At 40.9% G+C, this 18371-nt stretch overlaps 1 protein-coding gene across 1 annotated transcript; it reads right to left on the bottom strand.

The window, feature by feature from the left end:
• Nucleotides 1–1543: 1543 nt before the first annotated feature.
• LOC124122404 lies at nt 1544–17072 on the bottom strand. Its single transcript, XM_046485479.2, has 5 exons — nt 16661–17072; nt 11048–11268; nt 7575–7732; nt 4537–4721; nt 1544–2679 (listed from the first exon to the last, which is right to left on the bottom strand). The coding sequence occupies exons 1-5, from the start codon at nt 16962–16964 to the stop codon at nt 2630–2632; spliced, it is 918 nt and encodes a 305-aa protein (XP_046341435.2). The 5' UTR covers nt 16965–17072; the 3' UTR covers nt 1544–2629.
• Between the last annotated feature and the right edge of the window lie 1299 nt (nt 17073–18371).

Here is an 18371-nt window from a genome sequence, read left to right as displayed (position 1 = left end):
TGGGGGATAACACTGAAGTATAATTCATATGTCAGCTAACATGTTCCAGGTCACGGATTCGTTGATCAAGGGTCATGGCCAAGGGACTTCTTTATTAAATCATTAACTGTTACGTGAACAGCTGGTGCCACTTTCTAGATTCAGATTAACGAGAGACAACAGCCTGAAACAACAACTCGAATAAACCCCGCCTGAAGATGTGTGGTAGGAGGGGTGGTTAAAACGTTCTGAGTCTTTCTACGAAGGATATGGAGTAAAACCTTAATAGTTTCTATGTAATAAGCATAAAACCCACCATGCTTACAGCCTTCCTGCGATCCTTGGAACCAAATACACAACCATGCAGCATAGTCATGCAGGCATCAAAGTGACGAGGTCAGAAAATGAAAATTTATAACATTGGCTACCATACTGTTATCATATATATCCAACAAAAAGGGCCAACTCCAACTCCAACAGCCTTTCATGCTGACGTGATGTCAACCTTTCGGGATCACATTCCTTCCTTTGCCACTGTCAACGGAGTTCAAGAGAGGAAGAGAGGGCATCGAAGATGATCTACCACCGCTAAGGAAAACTTTCATCAACATGGTATGATTATGGGTGATTGACGACTCACCACACGTCACATAGCCTATACAGTAGGCATCTATCATGAGCATGGGCGGTCGGGTAGCCTAGTGGTTAAAGCGTTCGCTCATCATGCCAAAGACCCGGGTTCGAATCCCGACATGGGTACCAAAGCCCATTTCTGGTGTCCCCCGCCGTGATTTTGCTGGAATATTGCCAAAAGCGGCGTAAAACAAAACTCACTCACTCACTCTATCATGAGCAAGTTGAGAACATTCTGAGGAAAGAACTGGGCATGACAAGGCTTGTTTTGCAATGTATAACTGTGGTATTGAACTCAATGCGCATATTCCGAATTAAAGTCAAATACGTCAAATGTCTACCTCTTGAAGCAAGAACTACGCAAAGTGCGAGGATGTCATTTATTCCTTGGAGGACGTTTTTACACAAACCAGGAGGAAGCCTTCTACACCAAGAGTGAAAAAATAATAAGCAACCAAATCCATCAACGCAATCCATCATATTTAGCCTCAGAACCTTTCTGCCAGCTCTCTCAGGCCCGCAATGAAAGTGTGACAACCGTAGTTTGGCGATATTGATACTTGGTATAGAATAACGTGGTTGACCCTAAACAACAACATCCTCGCTACAGTTTCAGATGGAAGTACTAACCTCGCTCAGACCAGCATAGTCCCTTTAAGTTTTGACATTCCTTTAGCTCTCTTTGTGTGTCTGGGGCACGGGTGGCGCAGTCGTCTAAGGCGCCGCGATTCGCTGTGCAGAGTTGCGTCCCTTGAGCACGCCAGAAACCTATGATTGTGGGTTCGAATCCCGGTTCGCCCCGATTATGTTTCTAGGTTTGTCAGCACCATGCCCGTGCTCGTGGGTTTCACCGAAGTGGTAAACCTCTGAGACCTGCATCACTTCGGGTTTTCCTCCCACATCAAGCTGACACGCCGCGATATAACTGGAATAATGTTAAAAGCGGCGTTAAACCCAACTCACTCACACTCACACTCTATGGGTATCAACATATCAGTTTGCCGTGAATCATTGTTTGGATCTATTCATTATTGTAGAGGCTTTGTCGGATGACATAAGTTTTTGTCCAACACATAAAAGGTAAGGAAAACATTCATGAACACGTGCAAGTGTGTTTAGCATATTTTGTTTATAATTTTATTTTGTACATAAGAAGGAAAATCGAATCACGCGTTAATTGATTTGTAGTCGTTCCCTGTGATCTCGTCAATAATGTTTCTTGACATACAGAGCGTTTTACGACCGCAGCCATAATGGTTTCCAGCGTAGTAATCTCTGCTTCTGACCCTGTTGAACAGTGAATTGGTTACGATCTAATATTAAATGGTAAATGAAGCCTTCGTAACTGACTAAGTAACTACAAACACATTTGCAAGAATGAAAGAAACAAAATCCTGTCCGCAATCTAAATAAAACCTAAAAAACCCTGTCTATATCTAAAAGCAGATTCGATTGACGATTCCGACTTTATCATGTGCGTGTGTCTATGAATCACTATCCAATAATGATGATGCCAGATGTTCGCGAAATGGTTTTTGTCACAAACACATGCAAAGGCAAGTCCATTCATTGTTCACCTGAAGCATCATGGGACGACATTGTACAAGTCAATATAGGGAATTGCATCGGACATCCTTTTTGTCACTGGTGCGTGAACGTTAAGCAAAGGAATATCCATGAGTCCATGTGTGGGTGTGGTTCATTGTTGTGGATGTTATGACTTCCATTGGTTATTAACAGAAAATTCTCTTTCAAGAAAATGTGCTTTTGACTGAACATCATGATTCTTGGAAAGATGAGGCTCTTGGGAGTTGACGAGACATCTGAATACTTCTACCTTCAAGCATGCGTTAGATTGTGGCCACCTGTGCTGGTGGCATCCATGTTCAAATGGATACCCACATGTGCATCTCTTTCTGAACATGGACTTGGCTTACAACAAAGTCACAGAAGAACTTATACTGGCATTTTAGTTCGTTTATGAAAATGTGAAGTTTCATTTATTTGCGTTTTGTGCTCAGTTGCCCAATTTTACAAGAATTGCCATGACATCTCCGTACTCGAAATCTGAAAAAAAGCAAGCATGTTGGTTAGCAGCTGCAGCTAACGTCGAATAGTTGACAGAGTGTGTGTGTGTGTGTGTGTGTGCGCGCGTGCGTGTGTGTACGTGTGTGAGTGCGCGCGCGTGTGTGTGTGCGTGAGTGCGTGTGTGTGGGTGTGTGAGTGCGGGCGCGCGCGCGTGTGTGTTTGTGTGTGTGTGTGCGTGCGTGTGTTTGTGTGTGTGTGCGTGTGTGTGTGTGTGCGTGTGCGTGTGTGTGTGAGCGTGAGTGCGCGCGTGTGTGTGTGTATATATGTGTGCGTGAGTGCGCGTGTGTATGTGTGTGTGCGTTAGTGCGCGCGTGTGTGTGTGTGTGTGTGTCACGTCTTATGGATTAGTACATGGTCATGTACATCAGGTCTATATGGATAGGTACATGGTCATGTATATCACGTCTTATAGATTAGTACAAAGTCATGTATATCACGTCTTACAGATTAGTACATAGTCATGTATGTCACGTCTTATGGATTAGTACATGGTCATGTACATCAAGTCTTTATAGATAGGTACATGGTCATGCATATCACGTCTTATAGATTAGTACATGGTCATGCATATAACGTCTTATTGATTAGTACATGGTCATGTATGTCACGTCTTATGGATTAGTACATGGTCATGTATGTCACGTCTTATAGCTTAGTACATGGTCATGTATGTCACGTCTTATAGATTAGTACATTGTCATGTACATCACGTCTTATATATTAGTACATAGTCATGTATATCAAGTCATTATGGTTAGGTCCATGGTCATGTACATCACGTCTTTATCGACGAGGTACATGGTCATGTACATCAAGTCTTTTAGAATTAGTACATGGTCATGTATATCACGTCTTATAGATTAGTACATGTTCATGTATATCAAGTCTATATGGATAGATACATGGTCATGTATATCACGTCTTATAGATTAGTACATGATCATGTATGTCACGTCTTATGGATTAGTACATGGTCATGTACATCAAGTCATTATGGATTAGTACATGGTCATGTACATCGTCATTATGGATAGGTCCATGGTCATGTACATCAAGTCTTTATGGATAGGTACATGGTCATGTATATCACGTGTACGTGTGTGTGTGAGCGTGAGTGCGCGCGTGTGTGTGTGTATATGTGTGTGTGTGTGTGTGTGTGCGTGCGTGCGTGCGTGCGTGCGTGTGTGTGTGTGTTTAGAGTTTTCAGGGGGCGGGAGAGGGGGGGTAGAAGCATCCTGGGGCAATATGTGGTGGAATTAGAGAAAGGGTATTATTCGGTCACTGCTTTTAAACAGGCTTTAAAACACGCATTTGTTTTCAAACTTTCTTTGTCATAGCATACAGCTCGTCATGCGTACATTATATATGTTTAGGGAATACTGGGGACAAGTATTTTCTTTAATTTTGTGTCTGGATAAAAAATTGTTGTTATTTTTTTCAAAATAATCCAAGACCCCCTCCACAATAGGAAATGATCGGTGTCTTGGATACCTGCGCAGATTATACAAAATATTGTGGGCCTTTTTGTATCTGTATATATCGCCATTGTGATGCCACCGTCTCGGTAACCGTATTTATAAAAAGAATACAAATTACAAATAATAAACATATATTGGTTCTTGTATATTTTTACATGGTCTATCTTATAATGTGAAATAATGAGCCGTTGCATAGATGCAACAAAGTAAGACTGATCCATTCGCCGCATTTACCGCGAAGTTATGGACGGAACGCGTAAGCAAAGGGGCCTGTCCAATCCATCGATAGCGTGTTGATTTGGAGAGCACTGGATCCGGCACTGGGCTGACATATGCTGTACATGTCGTCATGAATTACCTGTTAGCGTCCCCGTGGTGGTCATCTCGCTGTTGGTGGTGTAGAGGAACTTGGGTATCATTGCTGGGGTATCCCAGTCACATTGGTGTCTTCCACCATTACCATCGATGACCATCATCCACATTATATCGTTGGGGCACCCATCGTAGGAGTGGCTGATCATGAAGCGACGAGTAGTTGGATGTCTGTCAAGAGACCATTGCTTTGAGGGTACATTAGTTTAGGTATTGATGAATGTTGGGTTGCCTATAAAGAGTGTATTTTACAATTACATTATGTATTATTTGAAAATAGGAATGACTGTTTCATTGAGATATCCTCTTGTCTATAATTCCAAAACTTCGTCACATTTTTTCAAATGGCCATGTGCAATGTATACCATGTCTTATGGATGAGTACATGGCCATGTATATCGCGTCTTTATCAATTGGTACATTGTCCAATATATCACGTCTTTATGGATAGGTACATGGTCATGTATATCAAGTCTTTATGAATAGGTACATGGTCATGTATATCACGTCTTATTGATTAGTACAAGTTCATGTGAGTCACGTCTTATAGATTAGTACATAGTCATGTATGTCACGTCTTTATGGATAGGTACATGGTCATGTATATCGTCATTATTGATAGGTCCATGGCCATGCACATCAAGTCTTTATGGATAGGTACATGGTCATGTATATCACGTCTTATTGATTAGTACATGGTCATGTATATCACGTCTTTATGGATTAGTACATGGTCATGTATGTCACGTCTTATAGATTACTACATGGTCATGTATATCACGTCTTTATGGATTAGTACATGGTCATGTATGTCACGTCTTATAGATTAGTACATGTTCATGTATGTCACGCCTTATGGATTAGTACATGGTCATGTACATCAAGTCTATATGTATAGGTACATGGTCATGTATATCACGTCTTATAGATTAGTACATAGTCATGTATGTCACGTCTTATAGATTAGTACATGGTCATGTACATCAAGTCTTTATGGATAGGTACATGGTCATGTACATCACGTCTTATAGATTAGTACATGGTCATGTATATCACGTCTTATAGATTAGTACATAGTCATGTATGTCACGTCTTATGGATTAGTACATGGTCATGTATGTCACGTCTTATAGCTTAGTACAAATTCATGTATATCAAGTCATTATGGTTAGGTCCATGGTCATGTACATCAAGTCTTTTAGAATTAGTACATAGTCATGTATATAACGTCTTATGGATTAATACAAGCTCATGTTTTTCACGTCTTAATGGATTAGTACATGGTCATGCATATCACGTCTTTATGGATTAGTACATAGTCATGTCTATCACGTCTTTATGCATTAGTACATTGTCATGTACATCACGTCTTATAGATTTGTACATAGTTATGTATGTCACGTCTTATAGATTAGTACATGGTCATGTATGTCACGTCTTATAGCTTAGTACATAGTCATGTATATCAAATCATTATGGTTAGGTCCATGGTCATGTACATCACGTCTTTATCGACAAGGTACATGGTCATGTACATCAAGTCTTTTAGAATAAGTACATAGTCATGTATATCACGTCTTATAGATTAGTACATAGTTATGTATGTCACGTCTTATAGATTAGTACATTGTCATGTACATCACGTCTTATAGATTAGTACATTGTGGTGTATGTCACGTCTTATGGAATAGTACATTGTGGTGTATCACGTCTTATAGATTAGTACATAGTTATGTATGTCACGTCTTATAGATTAGTACATAGTTATGTACATCACGTCTTATAGATTACTACATAGTCATGTATATAACGTCTTATGGATTAATACAAGCTCATGTTTTTCACGTCTTAATGGATTAGTACATGGTCATGCATATCACGTCTTTATGGATTAGTACATAGTCATGTCTATCACGTCTTTATGCATTAGTACATTGTCATGTACATCACGTCTTATAGATTTGTACATAGTTATGTATGTCACGTCTTATAGATTAGTACATAGTTATGTATGTCACGTCTTATAGATTAGTACATAGTTATGTACATCACGTCTTATAGATTACTACATAGTTATGTACATCACGTCTTATAGATTACTACATAGTTATGTATGTCACGTCTTATGGATTAGTACATTGTGGTGTATCACGTCTTTATGAGTTGGTACATGGTCATGTACATCACGTCTTTATGTAAAGGTACATGGTTATGTCCGGACACCGTCAGTTTAGCACAGCGTTTTCTGGAAGCCCAGTCCTCTACGGAGCCACAATTGTAACGTTCGTTATGTGGTGCCAGAAACGTATGATTGCTGGTTCGAATCCTAGACCATGATTAAATGGTCATAGGTTTTTCAGCATAATGCCAGTGCTCGTGGATTTCACCAGAGTGATAAACTTCTAACATCTGCATCACTTGCCTAATGGAGGTGGCAGACCGTGATATATTTGACATACTGTAACAGTTGAAAGCCGCCACATTAAACCAAACTCACTCACTCACTCACTCACTGAACAATGGCTGTACATGTTAGTTAGATCTACATGTACACGACAATTAAAAGTTTAGTGTTAATGCGTATGTTTGTACTGTGAACGATTCAGTTCGATCACATATATCATTCATGAACATTTATTTTGCACTTTAAATGTGTAAAATTCACAATTTATTTCATTAATATAAATTTTTATTTCGTTATATAAAGGGACCTACCATCTGAAATTTTGGGGGCTGAGATTTTGTGTGAAGACACTTGATATCTTTTCAGCTACAGTTGCAAAAGCAGACATTTTAAAAACTTTAAACTAAGAGCCTATATATTCTCTCTTTTTTGAAAATACGCACACCTGGCAACAATGATTTTTTTGTGGCAGGCAACGTATTTTGTTTTCAAAAGTCTGAAGCATCAATAATTTTTGCGCATTATCTTGGTACATATATTTTTTCGATAAAAACCCAGGTCACCTTCTTCCCCCAAGAAACTCAAATGATCGGTCTCTAATAAATATATTGAATACTTACCCTGTGATACTGAAATAATTGAAAGTTGACATTGTGAGATCCGTCCATGTTGAGTTGATCACTCTGGTAGGCGAAAACCAGGACATCTTGTTAGTGCCGGTCCCATTAAAGATAATTTCACTTCGAATTTGATTGTTATTCATCAGTTGCACTTTCACCTGAAAGAAATCCTCTTGTTTTTGATAATGCTGTGAGATAAATGCTTTTTATCACACACGTTAGACACACTCCCACGCTAATTTATGTTACAGCATGACCTCGACACATTTATTTACATTTTTCCAGATAAAGCTTTTATATTCAACAACAATCAATCGAAAACTCATATTTAATATGATGTTGGCTGTTTAAGGACACTGACCACTTCACACTGACCACGAGTAAAGGCAGTAATGAACCTATCGCTGCCTGTCAATCAAGCAACATGACCGACCACTCAGGAAGTCCTGAGGTATACAGAACTACACAGGACTTTGATCAAAGTGATATGTGTTATTCAAGTCAGTTTTTATGAAACTTCTTTTGTCTCAATATATACTCTTCAAAAAAAGAAACGTGTGATTTGTGTGAGGTAGGAAAATACATTTATACGAGGAACCGTACAAGGTATTGAGCCAAAATATTGTGGAGAGAACACTTGGTGATTGTAGTCAACTCAGTTACATGGGTACATAGGAAAAGTCCAAAGTGAAGGTCAGCTACCATCACTAACGCGTATGTCCCCCTTTGGAATCGATAGCGGCCATGGAAGTGACGTGTATGCGAATCACATCCTGGGGAATGGTAGCCCACTCGGCCTGCAACGCAAAAGCCAACTGCTTCAACGTCTGGGGTTGTGGTTGACGTCGGCGTAGCCGTCTATTCAATTCATCCAACAGGTGCTCTATCGGGTTCAAATCCGGGGATCTGGAGGGCCCGGGGAGAACATCAACGTTGTTGTGTAGACAGGCTCTTGTGATCCGTGCTGTATGCGGTCGAGCGTTGTCCTGCTGGAATACACCGTTGCCGTTGGCTGCGATTGGGAGGACGTGTGGTAGGAGAGTTTCGTTGACGTTTCGTTGAGCCGTCAGATTGCCCTGGATATGGACCAAACCTGTCCTGCCATGATGAGAGATATCCACCCACATCATAACGCTACCCCCACCAAACCTGTCCACTTCCTGTCCGCAGTTTCCGGTGTAACGTTCTCCCCGATGTCTGTAGACTCGTGCTCTTCCATCCCCACGACGGAGGAGAAATCTTGATTCGTCGCTAAACAAGACATCTCTCCATCGCAGTTGAGGCCATACCCTGTGTTGACGACATCCATGCATTCGTTGTTGACGATGTTGTCGATTCAATATGACGCGTCGAAAAGGACGTCTTGCTCGTAGACCTGCTGCCCTTAAACGGTTTCGTACGGTCTGGTCGGAGATTCTGCGCAGTCCGGGTATTTGGGATGCGGTTGAGGTGGCTGTGGTCGTCCTTTCACGTGGGTGGCGCAGTCGGATGTAACGATCTTGGGCGGGGGTGGTTGCTCTTGGTCGTCCCGACCTTGGCCGATCACGTGTTGACCCATGCTGTTGAAACCCATCCCATAGCCTTGTGATGGTGCTGAGCGCTAAATTGAAAAGCCTCGCTACAGCTGATCGGGATTCCCCTGCCTGCCAGCGGCCTATGACGTTGTTTCATTGCACTTCTGTTAATATTGGCATGTTGTTGAACTGTCACCGTTCCACTGACGCAGATGCCAGGCAATCAAAAACCCTGCACTTTAATACCGTTCAAAATGCTGCTGCTCGTGCAGCACGTGCAGCTCCATGGCCCTTTTGTTAATGCACTGGGTGCGTTTTTTCCTAATCGTACGTGTTTCCCGACTAATGGAATACATGTCCTTGTTGTGATCAATTTGATCCGGGACATTTGACACTACACATTGCACTGACACTGACACACATTAAACCTCTTCATTTTGCACCTTTTAGTCCGCTAATCTTGCTTTCATGGCCAAATATATCCGTATTGCGTTTCCTTTTTTGAAGAGTATATTATCTCCGAAGCGTAATTGCCTATCATATACAGATCTAAAAGAAGAAAGGCGTGAAAAATGGTAGAAACATTAAATAAAAGTTTGAAAGTATGTCTTAAACTATTATAGATACAAAAACGAGCGTGGACGTCCGAAATGATCACTTGTGGTGGGAAAACATCTGAACAGCATCTACGGAAATGTACATGTCTTGTTATTAAAGGTATCTACAGATGATAATCAGGAGTAACATGGATGGCTATGCCGAGTTTGGGGGCGTGGTTAACTCGGCTCTTGCAATGTTGATGCTGGTGCCACTTTGTCTCGCAGAATAGGACAGTTCATTCCATATCCCTTACAGTTGGCGAGATTATAACTAATTATAACAACTGAACACATTCAGATGATTCATACCTTCTCTGAATTACTTCATTTAATAAATATGAATGTTATGCTCTAAATGTAAATAATAAACTGAAGAGTAAAAGAAACTGTGTCTCTAAATTTTTCGTTTCACATGTTTCATTTTAAATTAAGTTGTAATATATCTACTGAATGAACTGGCGCTTAGTCAGTTCTAATAAATTACTTCTACATGGTTTTGCTTTAAAATATATTTTGATTTAAAAAAAGATTAAAATATGCGCATAGTACACAACTGCTGATGGGAAACCTAGTCATGATGTCTTTGAAAATAATTAAATTTGCTTTTTTCGGCACAAATTAAAAACATTTCAAACATGGTAGAGGTCACGTGGTTGCAAATTCATTTCTTACCCAGTCTTCAATGAACCAGTTTATTTTTACACAAAATTACCCTGCCACAGATTACTTTCTATAAACTGTTTCAGGAATGGGTGCAGGTTAAATATACCCAATAAAACTCAAAAACGGTTGTTTCAATTTTCAGTTACATAAAAACAAACACGATATAAATTCTTTTGCCCACTGTAAATGTATTTTCTGCAGTGCTCTTGCATTGGTCTGATACAATGGAACCAGTTCGGAATGGTATCGCTCGTGTTGAATTATCCTCTTTTTTTCACAACCTTGTGTCATATAAACATTATGCATTACGAATGATCGTGCTCGTCATTAGGCCGTGTGTTGTATAGGACATAATTACTACGCTAGTTTGTTCATACAATTTTCTCACATGTGTTTGTGTGTGTGTGTGTGTGTGTGTGTGTGTGTGTGTGTGTGTGTGTGTGTGTGTGTGTGTGTGTGCGTGCGCGTGTGTGCGTGTGTGTGCGCGTGCGTGAGTACGTGTACGTGTGTGTGTACGAATGTACGTGTGTGTGTGTACGTGCGTAATATATATGTTGGAAAACATTCACACGCCAATAAACAAATATTAAATTATTGTTCTCGAATTTATGTTTTGCTATCTCCTTTAGGCGCAACAAACAAAGAAACCACCTTAGACAACATGTGAGACGAACTAAAATCGTTCATATGTGCGTACCAGCTGTACACTAGCTGTTTCCCATGTAGAGATAATCTTGCTTCTGAAATGATCATCACAAGGACGAGATGTGTTGGGTGAGAAACATCCAGGCTTCAATCGAGGTGGTAGAAGTGGGAGGTCGTGGTAGAGGTTGTCGTCCAACCACGCTGAGTAGATGGACGTCCCTGTTTCACTCTGGCCCCGGAACACCACTGTCCACCCGTCCCAGGACAACACATCTGCAAGATCATATGCGATATAAAACACATTATTTTATGTAAAATCAATGTCCTAAAAGCCTCATATTCCACTTACTTCTGGGTGGATTCCCGAGAAGAACATCTCCCCGGTATCTCATGCTTGTGGCAAGAGGAAGAGACTAATGAAGATTGGGTGGTCAAGCTGACTGTGTGTCATTGACCCCAATGGCGAGGATCTTTTCTCAAGCACAAGTCAGTGCTTTTTCTGGCCGAGAGTAAAACCACGCCGCTAAACATAGCTCAGTATGTCATTAAGAAACCCATATTTAGTTCGTCATCTCATATTTAGTATAACACTTGCTCTTGTGTAGCTCTGAACAAGCAATTGCAGTGCCTCAGACTACTGAAGAACCAGCACCTACGAGACAAGATGTACAAAGGGTGGCTGAAACGTTATGTGCCTAACTACGACAGATATACAGTACACACATGAAAGTGTGCATGTCTTAAATACAATACTTTCCAAGCTTACAGGATGCATTTGAACCACATATAGAACCAGGCAGGCATCAGAGTGACTTGGTATTCTCTGTTGATAAAAATGGACAAAACTGGCTACCATGCTGTCATCAAGTATCTCCTTCTGAAAGGACAAACTCCAACTACCATCCATGCGGACATGATGTCAACCTTAGAGGAGGATGTTCCTTTCTTTGTCACTGTTAGGAGGTGAGCAGCAGAGTTCATGAGAGGAAGAGGGATCATCAAAGATTAGGAAGACCTTCAACCTGTGCCACCCCTCAGCAAAATGTTGATTAGATACATGGTATTATCATTGGTGATCGACGATTCAACACGCGTTGAAAACAATAGGCATCTCTCTCATGAGAGGGTTGAGAACATCCTAAGGAATGAACTGGGCATGTCAAAGGTTTCAGCGCTCTTGGTTCTAAGCCTTCAGTTTCAGGTACGTCCCGTGAGAAATAACGTCATTTCGAAGCAGAATGAATTGCTTTAGTAAAGCATTTTGTAACCATGGATGATTCATGGGTTAAACTCCATAGATTAAACAATATTCAAAACAGTGGAAACATCTGACGTCTCCTCCTACGGCGAAGCCACCGTCAGCTGTTCGTCAGCTGTTACATCAGCTGTTCCATCAGCTGACAAGGTGATCGCTTCAGTTTTCTGGTATTTCAAAGGAATCCTACTGATGGACTACCACCGGAAAGGTCAATATGGCCAATGTGGCGTTACACAAGATTACACGTCATGTGAAACTCACTTAAGGTGTGCTGTACCACGTGGACATGCACCTGTGTGCATACCTGTTGTTGTAATGGCTGCATTGCATTAATGTGGCTTTGAACTGATTAAACATCCTTCGTTTTCACCATATTTGGCTTCAGATTTCCACATCTTCCCAGACTTGAAGAAAGAACTGGCTGGCAAGCATTATGCAAATGATTAAGACGTAATTTCGCTTGTGGAGGCCTTCTACACCACCAGGCGGAAGCCTTCTACTCCAGTGAGATCCAGGCACTCCTGCAATGTTGGCAGAAGTGTGTGGACCTCGGAGGGGATAGTGTTGAAAAATAGTTTGCAACCAATTCTATCAAAGCAGTCCATCATACTTTCAAGATATATATTTCAATTCCTATATTTCACGAATTACCTACAAGATAAGAGGAACTACGGCTTAGGAGTAGGTTGTTCCATAAGTTACCAAGGACAGTCATTTCAACGAAAAACAGAGGGTTTCCCGATCACAAGTAGAAACATCAGTCAATTTAATTCTGGAACGACGTCACTTGTTATTACCCACGCGGTATTACGTTAACAGGTAAACATTACAAACTGTTTTTAAAACAGGTGCGTCATTGCACTTGTTTAGGAGTTCGATAGGCTGATACGCGAACTTTGACCACTCTGGAACTACTTTTGATTGATTGATTGATTGATTAGTTCACTCATTCATGAGTATATTTTCAAACATAATTAAGAATGGATACCATATAATGAATGTTTATTCAATGGTGCAAAATTGTAAACATGATACATGTGCATAATATATGTCTTCAATTACACAAGCATTTAATATAAAGTGTAATGATCTTGGTCGAGATAAATGTAAAATACATTTCCGTTTAGAATTGCCTGCTGTCTGATTGGAAAATGTCCGAACAAAGGGAATCAGGCGTTTGAAATATCCATGTACAAACGAATGTAGACGAATACTGACCTACTTCAGGTTACTTACCAATGTTGATGAGGTGAGGTAAAATGTAGAACGTCGCGTTCAAGTATATTTCAAATATATTATGCGCGTTTGCGTGGCTGCTTGTACTTGTCTGGATTTGTGCTGTTATCATAGTGCTAGCCCACTTTAATACCATGCCGCAGTTTCACAGAGATACCCCACTGAGACACATTATAGGGATTGCGAGGCATTTAGTCCCTGCTTTTCTCCCTTAATGTCGACACCAGGCAGGGTAACAACAAGTACCATCTTTGGTCATTTTGGTATGAGGCAGCAAGGGGACCGAACCATCGACCAGACGCTCTGTCCGCTGGACCACGGGGGCGGTCCTTATGCTGATGATGTTGTCATACCATCTGAATCATATATGGGTTATCGTTTATGAATTCCAGACAGATGGCTCACCTTTCCAACACAACATTTGAATCTGACGCTTTCACATGGCCACATGCAGCAAATTTGTGCATGTCAACCTAACAATGTCGATAATCATCCCGCAGGCTTGTTTTTTTCTTGAATTTGCTTCTTTCAATATGCTAACATGTTGTGTTTGCTCATCCATATGTAGGTATAATATTTCAAATCAGCGTGCTCTGTAAAGAACACAATCCTGACGTGTGCCTGATTCATCAGTACGGCAATAGCAGTGTTGTTTCATCGATGTAAGATATCATGCATATAATGCATAACATAAGTGGAAGTGAGGCGATTATGTTGGGACAAAGGTTTACCATTAGCATGGGGGACCGGTCGGGTTGCCTTGTGGTTAAAGCGTTCGCTCGTCACGCCGAAAACCCGGGTTCGATTCCCGACATGGGTAAAATGTGTGAAGCCCATTTATGGTGTCCCCCGCCGTGATATTGCTGGAATATTTCTAAAAGCGGTGTTAAACCATTTTCACTCACTCACTCACTCACTCACTCACTCATAAGCATGGATTTCCAAAGTATTCTGCAGTCTCCATATTTATGTTGCAGGATGTTCGGGTGTGCTCTATGTTGGCATTGTCCATACTTTGTATTCATACACATTTAGCTCTCCTTATTAGGACGCATAGACACGATGGGTTAAGTTGTTGATAACTGACAGAAAACATCGTTGGTAATAAAACTCGTTCCCATTACATTAAGTCTATTTCCCAAGTGGTATATTTTTAAGCGGCATAAACATGATATGAAATTGGAAGCTATATGTTTGTAACGTCATCCACTGTTCGTAACGTCACAGTTATGTGGCGCCACGTTGCTATGGTCCGCTTCCCGATGAAAAAAAACGAAAATATAGAATAAATTCAGTCTCTAGCCTAAGTTTCTTGCGTTCAACATGGTATCTTCTCCACAAGTCAGAAAACTGTGACAACCCTTGAGACTTACACAGTCCATTCAACAACTGATATATGTCTGTATTGTCACTTGCGAACAGATTATACAATTAAATAACTATGTGCAACAAAATGGTTAATTTTCATTGAGAAAATGTCATAAAACGTGAAAAGCTATTTCCATTTGCGTATCTACCTTTGTCTGGAATGGAATGGCTGTACACGCCAATGGTTGTGCACGCCACATGCCGGCAGCGAAAATTTTCGGACAGCTGGCGATAAGGTCACTTTGATGTGTAAGTTACAATGTCATACTCCTTAATGTCGCCGTGGTAGAAGGAGATCTTAATAAGTCTGACATACAGTCTGTCTAACTGATAGACTTCCATTATCACCGACTACTCTCATTTCAAGTTTCGAGTGTGTGTACAAACAAGAGAAAAGTCATTTCTCGTTCTGGGCAAATTGGTTTATGGCAGTGGTGCAATGCCAAGTCATCATTGCGGAGGAGTGTGGGAACAACTATCATTAATTAGCAGATCGACATGAGTGAGAATAACTGAAAATAATTACACCGATATCCTGGCCCTTATTGGTAATACTGTAAGTTGTCGACCGGTCTCAAGGTGATGTAGTCTATGTGCCGCAAGCGGTACTTCACACAATATACCCCGAGATAGACTAACATCTAGTCTCTCAAATGAACATTTTTTACGGGAGAAAAAACAGTTCTTAAAAGTTATAGTTACAAAATGTAATCAAACGGAGCCAAAAGACTTACTTCATTTTCAGAGATCAAACAAATGTGCATAGCTTTGATCCTTGGAATTCCATAGCACATGTAAAGATTCCTACCACCCATTACTGACCTGCTACTGAAGGTGCGTGTGACAGGAATGTTTACTGCGCCTAGTACTTCTCCCCAAACACACCCTCTCACTGAGGGTTGTAAGTGTCCAATGTACAGAAATCTATTTTGAGGAGCTCAGGGGTACCAGCTCAGAGGCGGCATTTAGTGTTATTCTATATCTATTATATATTATTATATATCTAATACAGTCCATGCAAGTCTATAATGTTTGGCAAGTCTAGATTACTGCAGTATCAGGAAGAAAGTCTCTTGGCTCCTTTTTATTATTATTTATAACAATAATTTTACAAATGTTATATTCTGTAAAATATCTTTATTTCAGAGACTAGATGTTAGTCTGGTGGGATTCCTTTGTCAAGGCAACTTGATCTATTGAAACTTCTCCAAAGATTTCAAAGTTACTTAATATTTCTACAACACCTGAAGGTTCTGTTTGCACTATGTGGACAGGGTGATTGATGCAGCATCAAACAGGAGAAAACTTTTTATTGGAGGTACAAAGACAGAGCCATGTCTTCTGATTGAAAACGTCAGTACATCGGGGATGTTCTGCAAATAACGTGTGTCGAGAATATCGAGGTGAGGAAATACTTGAAGCCGACTTCTTTTGATTTGAATAGACAGTTGTCTATTTGTACCAATCCCACAAAACTAAAGACGGATGTTCTGTATATTTGCTTTCATCAGTAACAAAGCAATTAGCTCATCAATGTTTCTATTCATTTTTAGCCAGAAATGAAAAACGTTTATAAACCATCCCCTCTCCTCACCAGGATAACAAGAGTCATCGGGAGATGACATCAGTATGACATGGGCTTTATTGGTTTCAGGGTCTATGAATTCTCGTACCCCTTTCCGAGATTTAAAATAGAATAAATATTTGATGATTAAAATAATTTATATTCTGAAAGATTCTTGAGAACGTATGGATATCATTTCATATAGTATACAGACAACAAAATAATGTAAACAATCGTACCTGATCTGGGTTCCATGTAAACCCAATCGTTGCTTTCCATAAATGTTGAATCACCATCGAACAACTTCACACTGTGTAGTTCGCAGATACCCTCAGTCTGACTGAACGAAGCACTTGCACAAGATGAAGCCAGACAGTGATTCAGACACCACATTGCAGACCATTTGGTAGGTTTATAGCCCACAGTCGACATGGGTGGGTTCATTAAACGATATCCACGTGCCACTGAATAAAGTTGTTGTCGTATTTCTGCTGAAGCCACCGCCATTAGAAATAACAGCTGTTGCAAAATAGATTGTGTCATATTAACAATTGTTGCTTGGAGCGACGGCGGATACTGTCGGTAAGTGTTGGATTCATTCGTCGTCTCAACTCTCCCTGGAAAATCTTCCTGCGTACAAGATGTTGGTTATATGACCATATCCTACGCTGGAGTATTGATTCGTCACATGTACACAGCATTCGGTTTCTACCAAATGAGCAAATAACTGTTCATACAATATCAGAAACTATAATATTCCATGGTATATCTTCGTCTCGGTTGGGCTTCTTTACTGTGCCAAAAGCGATGATATCTAGTTCGGTAATAAGTCTATGGCCATGATAAAGCAGGTCGTAAATTAATCGCTGGTGATGTTATTCCGCTTAAAAAATTACATAGAACTTTTGTGCCTTCAAATGTCACATTCCCAAGCCTCAGTTTATCCGTCGGCTCAACTCTCCCTGGAAACTCTCCCTGCGTACAAGATCTTGGTTATATAACCATATCTGGGAGGGGACGCTGGAGTATTGATCCGTTAGATTTACTGAGGCTTTTGTACTGCTGGGGGCTTTTCAACCTTAGGGAAATAGGTAGGCAACTCCCACTTAGTAAACTGAATACAAAGAAACAGTAGCCATTGGTTGAAAGACAGTGGACGTCACGAGAGATACTGTGAGACAAGGAGACCGCTATCACCTGGGTCCACGTCACGAGGGATACTGTGAGACAAGGAGACCGCTATCACCTGGGTCCACGTCACTAGGGATGCTGTGACACCAAGGGACCGCTATCACCTGGGTCAACGTCACGAGGGATGCTGTGAGACAAGGAGACCGCTATCACCTGGGTCGACGTCATGAGAGATACTGTGAGACAAGCAGACCGCTATCACCTAGGTCCACGTCACGAGGGATGCTGTGAGACAAGGAGACCGCTATCACCTGGGTCCACGTCACGAGGGATGCTGTGAGACAAGGAGACCGCTATCACCTGGGTCCACAATATTAGCTAGAATTTGTTCATGAGAGATACTTCTGACAGATATATACCTGTCGAGGAACATTCAGTCTAATATGTCATTGTCTTTGTCCTATTCTTGGTCACGAGAATGTCGGAACAGGGGCTATCGATTTTCGATCGACGATAATTTATTGTAGAAAAAAAAATCATCCGGAGGGGCAGGTCATGGGGTTCGACCCCACCCTACCCAATTTGAAAATCAACCTTTGAAACCCAATGCAATGAACCAAAGAATATTGCCTTCCTCTCGTCAGATTTGAACCATCCCAATAGTCACCAGAGGTAAGCAAAGTTAGACCCAACTGGTAACACGGGTTGCATGGTCGTCTTAGGCGCCGCAATTCACTCTGCAGAGTTGCGGCATTTGGGCGTGCCTGAGCAAGCACCTTTCCAGCGCGTGGCACCTTCGTTACCTTCGCGGTATTATCG

Source organism: Haliotis rufescens, unplaced genomic scaffold (genome assembly GCF_023055435.1).
Source record: "Haliotis rufescens isolate VD_foot unplaced genomic scaffold, xgHalRufe1.0.p SCAF_16, whole genome shotgun sequence".
Lineage (NCBI taxonomy): Eukaryota > Metazoa > Mollusca > Gastropoda > Lepetellida > Haliotidae > Haliotis > Haliotis rufescens.
Note: the sequence above shows the minus strand (reverse complement) of the source record. Positions and strands in the feature narration are given on the sequence as shown.